At 42.4% G+C, this 12,118-nt stretch overlaps 1 protein-coding gene across 1 annotated transcript in view; it reads left to right on the top strand.

Annotated features, from left to right (window-relative positions):
* slc8a3 (solute carrier family 8 member 3) overlaps positions 1–12,118 on the top strand; it is a 93,908-nt gene that overhangs the window by 59,977 nt on the left and 21,813 nt on the right. The window contains exon 3 of the mRNA XM_041061572.1: positions 5,267–5,373. Within this exon, the coding sequence (XP_040917506.1) occupies positions 5,267–5,373 (107 nt within the window). The remainder of the gene's footprint in view (positions 1–5,266; positions 5,374–12,118) is intronic.

Raw genomic sequence — 12,118 nt, 5'->3', positions numbered from 1 at the left:
GTCATTACCCAGTGGCACTTCCCACACTATAACTCAACTTGAGGGAGCCATGTCTAGCATGTTAGCATCAATAAGTCATTATCACGTTAATTTTGACACATTAGCGTAATTCAGTGTAACAGATGGGAGCACTTGTGAGAAGACTTCATTGTATTTACTTTTTACTTTCCCGCTGGTTGGATTTTGTGGGATTTTTCTGTCGTCTGCTCCCACAGCACAAAGGCTGTGTGGTTTCAACCTTGTGTGTGTGTTGAATTTCATATTGGAGTTTTACAGGCTCACACATTAATGTTGCCCTTTGAGGCAAATATACTTACCAGAGAGGAACGGAGGAACATCTTCAAGTAGCAACGATTAACGGCACTCATGCTTCCAAAACATCCAAACGTGCCGCACACAGCATCCATAAAGGAGCATTTGGACATACGATTATTGACTTAATCGCTGAAACGTAGATCTCCCATGTCTGTGTGTTAAGTTCAGAGCTGAAGCCGGGAGATAATATGGTTAGCATAGCTTAGCATAAAGCCTGGTAGCAGTGGGGAATAGTTATAGTGGCTCTGTCCAAAGCTCAGAAGTTACAGCAGGTAACGCTTCATAAAAATGGTCAGTTTTACATGTCTGTTTCTGTGTGCATCAAATAAACAAGATACCACAAGTTCATTAGTGAGCTATAGAGGTGCTGATTAGTATAGATTTGAACTCTGGATAGAGCCAAGCTGAAAGCTTCTAGTCTTCTGTTGATCATTGTTCTCCTTTTCATTCTTACCACTGTTGTGATGTGCTCATGAAGTGTGTGAGTGTGTGAGCAGGAATTACATCATGTCAGTCAGTCACACCACTCACTGTTAACTGTTAACACTGCAGCCTTCACAGTACAAGACACACATCTCACACACTTTACACTGCTCAAAGGGCAATAACTCTATTTCGTGCTGCTAACACTGCTACTTGCAAACACAAGACACTTTATTCATCACCCGATTCTTTTCCCTCAAGTGTCCCTGTCTTCTCACTTTACATAGTAACAGTACTATTTAGTTTTGTGTAAAATGGGTGTAGTGTTAGAATGTAGTTACTCTCCTATACGGGGCATCTGTTTCTGTAACACTTGTTGGATCAATAAAAGTTTATCTTATCACATCTTATGATAGAAAAGAAGTAACTATGCCATTTCGTGCTGTCTTTACAAAACAAATCAGAACAACTTCTTTCTCCATGTACTCCAATGTTTGTGCTTGTCATCTCTCTGCAGAAGCAATGCCCTAAAGTCATACCAATTTAGCTAAAACAACAGATTAGAGAACGCTCATGACAAATTCATACTGTTTTCTGCTCCTCCACAAATCCCTGCTCATCATGTCATTGGAGAGGTGCTTTTTTTTTTTTCCAAGTTCTGCCCTGGCCCCTGAAAATGTGTGTTACAGTCCTAAAAGAACCAATATCACAGCAGCTCAGACACAACAGTAAAAAGACTGTCGTACCAAGACACCGTAAATAAAAAGACTGCAGGGGAGACGTGTGAGCATGCATGCGTATACCTGTGGTTCAGTGTGAGTGTGTGTTTATATATGTGAGCAGCACCCTCAGTGTCTTTTCTGTCAACATGCCACAGTGAAACCATTCATATTACACCACCATCCACTGCACCGACAGCAGGACAGTCCCTGTAAACACGCACTCTGATTTGTGTTTGTGTGCACAGCAGGTGTTTGATTGTATCCCTGTCACCCTACACACACACACACACACACACACACACACACACATGCACACTCTCTCTCTCTCTCCTTTCATTCAGAGGAGCTTTTTGCAGTTTCCACGGTGGCTTATGCCAGATGTTGGGATAGATGGATGAATTATTGATTATCGTCACAGACAAATGCAAATGTTGCTTAATGTTCCCCACGTACTGGTCCAGCTGTGTCAGTGGTTACGTCCATGCTGAAAGTGAAGGTGTGTCTCTTTGTGCATGAACAGTTCCTCTCTGCTGTTGTCTGTGTGCCAGGGCTGCAATTATTTTTCGGGGTGAATCAGAAAAAGGGGTCAACTTTATTTTATTGTAAAATATAGCCGTACATGACAAATACAGGATATAACCATCTATCCTCCGTGTATGAGGATGTGGTGGAATTTCTGTTGGCAATCACGATAATGACATAAATCAAAGCAGCATCTTTGAAGTGTTTGTGTAGTGTATTCACAGTCATCAGACACAACTGGTGAAGTTTTCTCTGGACTGCTCTGCAGTGTGCTCTGTGCTCAAATGTAAAGCAAATCAAACGTCTCCAAGCATTTGTGTCGTGCTGTTGCGTTTTCACAGTCTGTTAGAAGTACAGAAACGCTGGGCTCCATCAGCTCGCTGTATGTCATGAGGACTAATTGCATGTACATCTGAGTGTGAAATGCTGGGGACAAGTTAATTTATGTTGTCAAGCTGCAAAGAAATATCACGCAAAGGTGCAACACGTGCCGCTGCTCAGATGTTTCCATGAAACTCACGTGGCTGTTGATTATTACATGATTCTTTTTATTGATTTCCATCAGTCCCTTGTCAGATTAAGGTCAAACTCTAGCAGAGAATCAAATCTAGTTTGACTTTATTGTCTCTAAATTTAGTTAATAACCAAGCAGTCAAAGCAGGCGACTGCCCCCATGTTCAAGAAGCTCCAGGTTTACTGTGTGTCAGCTAGCTTGTGCTAATTTTATTGAAAATTCGTATGGCAATATACGGTATATGACTAAAGTACAATATCAATTGACATGATAAGTGTCCCAAGATGGGTCCTGCTTTATCACACAGTCTTAAGGCCCTGTCATAAAGCTGCTTTAATCAATATTTTTTATATTAGCAGTGGATGAAATTACTATGTATAATGTGAAAGGGGTCGCTCATAGTGACAGACTCACAGAGAGTTATTACACAGCTCTGCAGTTCCCCTCAGCTCTACGGAGCAGGAGAGCTTCATGTCTGATAATGGGTGAATAAACAAGTTTTTGCACATGAACTTTATAAAGTCATAATATGTCAACATGTGTGTTTGCAGTTTGTTGTGCTAACACAGAGCAGCCTAAAAATCTTGGGGGAAAAAAAACCCTCTAATTTTGACCTTCATAATTTCAGTTTTGTGCATTTACGTAAGTGAGTGTCCTTAATCACATTACCACACAGAAAGTCTGAGGCCAGGTTATATTTTTGCATTAAAAAAACTTTACATATTGCACAGACTGGGGGGAGGAATGAGCGGTCCAGCAGCTAATTTTTACCCTAGGGCACCTCAGCGGGTTAATCAGCCATGCAGTTGAGTGTATGGCTGTGTTTTGCATGTGTACATGGTCATACAGGCTCCATTTGCAGTTTCTCTGTGCCTACATGCGTGTCAGACAAGACTGCAGTTTCCCGCTACAGCCAGACGTTGTGTGTGTGTGTTTGCCAGATCCCATTTGTCCATTAGACTCCAGTGATTCCTGTTCTCATTCCTGATGAAAAGCGAGGTACTTTTCTAGGCGGCGGCTCTGCAGACATCTCGCCTAGCAATCTGAGGAAAGCCCTGCCGGTGGGATGTGAAGAGAGAGAAAGAGAGATGGATTGTTCTGCTGTGTGTAGTGTACTAACAGGATCTTAGATAGTAGTCTCCCCCTCGGCGGGCAGGATCCACATCCAACTACAGATACGCTGGCCAGAGAAAGGGATTTTAGCTATGCATTACAGCAGCAATAGAAATACATTTTAATTCCTCTGGAGATGCTCGGATTAATAGTGTTAGATATATATGGTGTGTGCAGCATGAGTGTCTGTGTGTATAAATATCCTGGCCTGTGTGGGTGTATGAGAAACAGAGTTTGTGCTTTTGTGTATGAGTGGGCACGCCAGTGAGTGTGTGAAAGTGTGTGTGTGTGTGTGTCAGTGCTTTGACTGACACAAGCTGCGCTATATGTCACGGTGCTAGAAGTACATCAGCGGGATGTCAGGGAGCGAGCTGCTTTTTGACTCGATACATGAGCAGCTATCCATAATGAATGCCGCCGTGCCACTTATCTTATTAGCCGAACCCCTGCTTTCCAAATGCTCTCCCAAATAACATGCGTAAAAATTGTATTTTTGCTTGGATGAAGAGGAAAAGAGTCTTCCCATGAGATGTCAGACTCATAATAAAGTATGTCATCCCTATTTCAGGGCTAGCTGCGCTGCTGTCGACTATTGTTGAGTCGTCTGCCGCTTGCAGGGAATGCTTTCTGAGGCCTAAGAGAGCAGGGTGCAGCGAGTGTCATGGTTCGTCTTGAGCACTGTCGGTTTGTTTCCCCTTCTCCAGCATCCGGCGCTATGATGTGCATGATGGCGGTGTGATGAGGCGTCCAATTGAATTCAACAAAGCTATTCCTCGAGGAGTTCCCGCTGTGATATTGCGAGGCACGGAGACATCTGGGTACCTACTGACCACTTAACTGCCCGGACTCGTCAATAACTCTTTAAAAGGATCAATTAGGGCGATCAGTGGCGAGAGCGCCGCCGGGGGCTTAGGTGCCATATTGAGCTGTTTCTGTGTGATGATGTCAGACGCAGATCCTTTTCCAGAGAAAGAGCCTCACCCCTCCAGACATTTGACTTCATTAAAGGGGTGTTCTCCTCAAACCGGAGCAATAAACTCAGCAATAAGCTGATCTGCCTCGCCTGTGCCTGGAGAGGAGGAGGAGGAGGAGGGGGGGGGGCCCTGGCAGTGTCCAGCCAGCCGTCTCATTGAGAGTGTTCTGACTGAAACATCGAGCCATAAAAATCGATTTAGATAGCGACAGTTTCTTTCATTTATCGTTCACTCACCTTTTTTGCCCTTGTGAAATGTGCGTTTACGCATTTTACAACCTGATTGATTACATGCTGCTGTTTTCAGCTCATTGTGTTCTTTTATCCGCCCTGCCGCGGAGCGCTGTCCACCCTCCATTCCGCTTGCACCAGACGCCGTGATAAATGCGGTTGTCATGACACCCGTTGGCAGCCAGCGAGCTCGCTGGAACCCGTCACTGTGTTGAGTTCGGCCGCTGACAGACAGGCGGGTCCGGAGCAAACTGACCTTTCACCTCCTAACCTTTCTTCCATGCTGATTATTAATCCTACTTACAGTGCACTTCCTGAGTCCCTCCATTGCAAATTAACCTTTCTTCTTCTTCTTCTTCTCTCTCCCTCTTCCCCCTCTCTGTCCCTTTTCCTTTCACGCCCTTCTCCCCCCCTTCCTTTTTCTTTCCTCCCCTCTTGTTCTCCCTCTTGCAGCAAACTTATTCACGTGAAAATTATTGACGATGAGGAGTATGAGAAAAACAAGAACTTCTTCCTGGAGCTGGCCGAGCCTCGCATGGTAGACATGAGTCTGCAGAAAGGTGCAGTACTGAACCTATTTCTTTGTCTTTCATCGCTTTCCTTCTCTCTGTCTCTCGCTCTCACACTTTGTCAGAGTCTTTCCTCTCACGCTTTGTAGCCTCCGTCTCTCCCCAGGCGTCTTTGTCTCCTCTGTGTCCACTTCTTTTACCTGAACTTTCACTCTGGTGCCCTGATAGGTGCCCTGTTCACCTGTTGCTACCCTCTACTTTTACACCGTTGTGCACCTCTTTCTCATAGCCATGCTTTTCATATCACATCTAAAACTCCTGCAAAATCATTCCCATCATAATGACAGTCTCCCCAGTCGGCGTCGTCATCTGCATAAAAAGAGAAAAAGGGAGTCTAGGAGCTGCTATCATTTACCAGCACCACAGAGCAAGTAGCCATTATTATGTAAAGACACGTTTTACCTAAGTGCAGAGTCTAGTAGCTATTTTTACATATGTGCGCCTGCATGGGTGAAAAATGCAGGCAAATTGCTGTTGGTGAAATGAGATTATTGATTTGTTTTTTGCTCTTAGACTGAAAAACTCACAGGACTGTTTGAATTTATTAGTTTGCGTGAAAGTCTAACTCCATGAACCTAAACAAGTTCTTTTTTTTCTGATAGTATCTGGTGTGCAGCTCATATTGTGGTCGTGTATTCTTTGGCAGGGGCCGTGTTACTCACAAAAATGTTTTCCTCTGCCCAACACGCTCGTCTTTAGGCTTTTTTTGGCCCCAGCAAGGTGAATATAAAAATAAAAGTAGGACATAGAAGAATTCAAATCAAAGCAAGTTTTCATCATAAGTTTTGTTTGTCGTCTTGTTTCCAGCTCGTCGTTAGTAATGTCTGCTGAAAGAAGCCAACAGGCATTTTCTTAAGATTCGCGCACCGTTATCTAATGCAGTGTTATCTAACCTCGCTGAGGGCTGGGGGACGGGAGAGGATCACAAGCTGGTGCGGAGGGTGCAGGATCTAACACTTGGCTGTTGCCTCCGAACACTACAGCTCATTATGTTTACGTTATTGGGTCTGGCAGCGCTGTCTGAGTGGTGCCGGCTCCCTGTGTTCTGAGAGTAAGACTCATGGTGAGGAGCAGTTACTTTGCTGGTTTTTATGAGTGACGGCTGCATCACTCCAAACACTCCACCGCTGCTCTGTGACGCTTCTTGATTTGTTTTTTATTTAACTCTGTGTTGGCGAAGGTTTTAACCCACACAGATGCTGATTAACACACACTAAAAACACAAGCTGCTAGTGCTGACACACTCTCCATTCTTCATTCATGTCCTTCGTTTCTTGTAGCTTTTGAGGTCTCTGCAGCAGGACTGTTGTGAATACGAGTCAGAATTGTTATAGACAGAGTAGGTAGGGTGGAGGTGGAGGAAGAGAGCGATATCTGCTCAGGTGGAGGGAGAGATGAAGATAGGTAACAACAGCTGGAGTTAAGGAAGACTCACGCCAGTGGCCAGGTTTAGTCTGAAGAGATCAAAACAGCTGTTTTGTTTGGGTCATACCCTGAGAGGAGAAAGGAAGTGAAACCCTTTGTGTTTTCTTCTGTCTCCGGGAGCTCAGAACATCCTGTAACTTCCTATATTTTGTACATATATTTTGTACAGTTAAGGTTCTTTTACTTTACCTGTCATCGTGGAGTGTAACAGTCTGATGCACCTCCGCACCTCTTCCCCACTGACACATTTGCGTATATTTATTGAGCAAACCGATTAAAATGTTGCTCATTCCGATACTGGAAAGATGACAACACAACTGTGCCGCTAATGAAAGTGCAGACAGTGTTGACAATGAGTAATAAGAGATACATCTACTTACTTTTTTTAAATGCAGGAAGTAATGAATGTTTGATCAAGGGTAATAAATGTTTGATCTATATATGATGAGGAGATAATGAAAAAGCCTTTCTGTATTATTTCCCATGCAGGATCATCTTTTATGAATGTGCTCGTGCTGATGAAATCTCTTTGATTTGAAATTAGAAAAAACACAAGCCAATGTTAAGCAGAGGTTTTACACATATGCTCCCGTTGCCGCAGTAGGTGCTGCAGGATCGCAGTGATGTGAATGATATGATAATTTCTCACTTTTCATATGTAATGTGGCGATTATATTGTTCATAACCGCTGATGTGGGGCTGATTGGGTTTGTTTTTCTCCTTATTAAAGCCAGAGTGGAGGAGCAGAATTGATGAATATTCTATGAGAGTCTTTGTTTTGTTTGCTTTGTTTTGTTTTTTTTCTTCTTTTTTTCATATGCAACATCCTTGCTCCATTTTCCGAGCAGCCTTTCCACCACCGGTACTCTGCAACAGAAAACTTCACTCTTGTTTCTTTACTTATTATCTCTCCATTAGGGGTTATCTAAGTTGGGAACACAAATATAATTGTCAGATCTCATTTTAACTCTCTGATCTTTAGTTATTACTAGCAGTTACATCACTCATTGCAAAGCTTCTACATTTGTCCATGCACTGGGATGCTGATAGCAGAATCTGGCAGATGCGACTGAGTCCCAGGCTGGTAGGTCTGACTTTGGACAGTGTGTGAGTAATGAAAGCAATCAAGCCAACAGTGGCCCTGACCTGTCAGTCTGGAGTTGTTTACTGCCGGCTCCAGCTATGTCCTTCTCTAACTTATACTGAAGTGGTCAATACCATTAGCACCTCTGTTGAGGTGGCCAGGCGAGCCACTAGACTGCTGCTGCAACAACACTACACTGCAGAGTCAGAATGAGACTCACTTCCAGGTTTGTCGAGGACAGTACAGGATTTTATTTTGGCAACTCGACTCCTGAGACAAACCAAACTTTGCCATTATAGTATCAACCGAAGGAAACTGTATGTGTGCTTATGTCCTTTTTTTTTAGTTGAGTAGTTTAGATCAGTTCTGTATCCCGACACAAATAGCACAAGAACGAGAGGACCTCATAAATACTCATTTGTTATAGCACAAGACAGCAGACCATATCATTCTCTACATATATTTAATGAAGAATGGCACAGTGAGAGATGATCCTTGAACCAGAGAGAGTTCATGATAGTATGTCAGCGGGTATCTATCCTGCTAAAGTGTGGTCTGCAGCGTCATTATAGTAGCATTAATTATTCACATTCACAATTACCATCACATGTTCCCAAGACCCAAGGGGAAGTTTGCGTGTGTGGTCCTACCCAAAGCATTCACTTCACAACGATATGAAATCAGGAAAAAAAGCAAGTTCAAGTTTAACTTAGTGATTTTTTTTTTGCTTTATAAAGGATTAGTCAGTCAACAAATCAATTATCAACTAATCTTTTCAGTACTAGTAGCAGCCTAGATAAAAATGTGCTGAATGACCGGTTACTTAATTTTCTAGTTTGTTATGAGTAATGGATATTTAATAAAATAAGACACACTAAATAAATGATGAGCATTGGGAAGTCTTCTTCCTGGGGCTAAAAAATGTCATAGCAAGGTCTGAAGCGCACACTTGTGCTGAAAAAGTGAAAAGAATGGACAGAAAAATATAGTGTTTAAAAAATTGAGTAGATGGGAGAAGGGGATGGGCGGGGGATGGAGAGTTTTGGGTTGGCTCGGAAGCGTGGGACCTTCAAATGACACTGCAAAAGCAGTCATTGGCATCATCATCATCATTCGTGTACAGTGGTGTGTTACAGCGCGTTGCATGGGCTCGTGCACTTGAGTGCGTGTCTTCCGTGTGTGCGTAAAACGGAACGAGGAAGAACACCAGTGTGAGTGCTCTGTGGATGAGTGTGTTTCTGTGTATGTGATGGAAATGTTATGCTATCATGTGCGTTTGTCTGCATGTGTCAGTGTGTTTGTGCGTGCATGGCTGTAGGATTAATGCCCCCCCCCCCCGCCCTCCCTGAGGTAGTCCATCTCCCACCCTGCCACTTTCCATTCAGATCATGCCTGTGCGTGGGGAAATGTGCCACCCGTCAGCCTCCTCGCTCAGAATGAGCTCTCATGGCATCTAAGGGCACTTCACATGCTATTGTTTGAGCTTGGCCAGGTCCTTCTCCCAATCCTCTCCATCTCACACACACACACACACACATACATTCATTACCTCCAAATGAGCAGTGAGTCATATTATGGAGAGATGCTGAAACCAAAAGAAACCGAAGTCCTCTATTAGCACCACGGTCAGGACAGATGAAGTTTGAATGGGCCACTTAAGACATTACAGAAACTCAGTATATGAAAAATAATTTAGATTATGACTTCATTATACTGTGTGACATCTTCACATTGAGTAAAAATAGGTATTCAGCCGGTATGACGAGTTTTGGGCAATTGTGAATGGGCCCAGACCAAAATGACTTTGCAGGAAATTAGATTGGCCTTCAATCAGTCTGAGCCACAAATTAAATACAGCGGCCACCTAAAATTTTTGTCTAAATATGGTGCTGCTCACGGTCATCGTCATCTCAACCTTTAGACATATTCACTGATTGGCCCTGCTTCATTCTGCCGGCCTCATTCCTTCCTCCGGGAAAGGTTTCCAGACTAGTAGCAATACCAGTGACAACAGAGGTGGCAGTTGTGAACGTAGCAGTCCTTTTTATCTTTGTCAATTAAATCAATTTATTGGGAGAAAATCCCATAAAAAAGAACCTGAGGAGATTTCCCTCTGGGGAACCACAGCTGTGACCTTAACACTGATGGAGGACACAGAGATGTAACAGTTTGGTTTACAGCTGTAATTTCATTTCAGTGATTGGCTGTTTGGCTGTGTACTGAAAAAAATTAAAGCAACTGATTACCTTAATAAAGGTCACTGATAATAGAGAGATACAGTTGTTTGACTGAAATTCACTTGAAAAGATTATAAAAGATTTGAAGTAACAAAGTTCAGTACCCTAGAATTTTAAAAAAAGATATTCAACTAAAAAAGCTATAAAAGCTATAAAAGTTATAAAATTGAGAAAACTCAAACTCCGATAGTGTAAAGAGGAGAAAACAATATGATGTATTTATAACAAAATTAGTTTGTTTCCATTTATTTTTTGTCTTGTGAAATTCTTATCTGTTCAGGCCCCATAAAAATGACTTGAATGGTCGCCTCTCACAGCTCATAAACACATGCAGCCTGCCGACACTGCTTTATTGTATTTGGGCATTTGAAGGTGAGTTCAGACAGTTTTCTATGTCACCGTCTCTTGTCAGCCTGCAGCTGCTGATGAGCTGAAACTACGTTGTATATCTACTGTAATAGGATGTTGTATATGTAAATGTAATTTGGAGCAAGGTAACATCAGTGTGTATGTGTACAGTGGAGGGATCGCCTTTGCTCGCTGCATTGATGAACAAGAGTATTTGTGTATGTAGAGGAGGATGGTTTTACATGTATGTTTCATGATTAAATATTGATTAAATATTACAGCAGCAGAGGTTTGGTTTACATCATAACCAACATGGACAAAGCACTCCAGGTTTCATGTGAACCACACGGTCTCCTCCATCTCATCAGCGTATGAATAATGTCCGCCTTTTCCTACGTGATAGCACCAGGAGATCACGACACCCGAACTTAGATCTCATTACATTCCCTTTGCCGGGGTCACGGGCTGCATGCGACTCTGTGAGTTTCGTGAACCTGCCCTTTGTGTTGCTTTAAAAGTCAACCTTATCATCCCTTTGTTAGCAGTCAGCCTGAATCCGACCTCGAATAAATCTCTTTCTTTCAGCGTTGTCAAGGAAAAGTGTGATTTGCCTCCTCAGAACAATGAAATGGAAAGCTAGAGGCAGTGGTGAATTAGCACCATGGGAAATGAAAGGCCACCTCCACCACTGTAAACAGCACTACTTCTATGGTTTATATACTGTACTTCTGTGGTTCCATAAAACTTAGTTGGTTTTATAGATTTTTTTATGACAGTGATGTGGAAAAAATACAGACAAATCTTGCATTAGAGCAACGTTTCTGCCTGCGTCCGTCTTCTTTGATAAAGACAAAATTTAAATGTCTTTATCGAACTTAAGTGCAATTATTTATATGAGGGATCCAAAATAAGATTCCCATATACTCAAGTAAACTACATGTAGCCAAGGGATTGTATGTTAAACACAGTAATTGAGTAAATCTACTTAGTTATTTTCCACCACTGTTCATTTACATATTGTAGTACATTTAGTAACACTTTATTTTTCAAATCCTGTAGTTTCCTAATAATTTCCAGTTTGTTTCATAGACTTAAAATGAAATGAACTATTTGATCAGGTAACAAAGCTCTGTGACTAACAGTGATCAGTTTGTTTCTTTAGATTTACCCCTAATTTATTTATTTTTTTTAAGTCATTAAGACATTTTCTATCCAGATTATAATCTCCAGGCTTTGTGGGGTCGAGCACAGTCTCTCTCTGGTTGCTCTCCTCAGGGGACCTCACGTCTGTTCAAAGGGCTGAAGTGCTCAATCCTGGGCCTGGAGGAACTCTAAATGACTGGTATTGAATCAATTAGCTGCCTAATTGGGCTGAGATAAAGACTCCATTTCCTTATCAGCAGCCCCACCAGCCATTACAGATGGCACCAGGGATCTCCCAGTGGATGTTCCAGTAGGTCAGAGTGAAGCTGCTGATGGTTTTGGCAGTTTCACTGTAATACAAGGAGGAGGAGGTGATGGTGTGCACTGTATATGCCCCAGAGGTATCCACTGTAAAACGTCAGGTAGAAATCTGATGAATTCAGCTTTTTTTTTCATTAATTTAATATAATTATAATATGCATAACACATACATAATGTT

This window comes from Toxotes jaculatrix, chromosome 17 (genome assembly GCF_017976425.1).
Source record: "Toxotes jaculatrix isolate fToxJac2 chromosome 17, fToxJac2.pri, whole genome shotgun sequence".
Classification (NCBI taxonomy): Eukaryota; Metazoa; Chordata; class Actinopteri; family Toxotidae; genus Toxotes; species Toxotes jaculatrix.
This window is presented reverse-complemented; position numbering and strand designations above follow the sequence as displayed.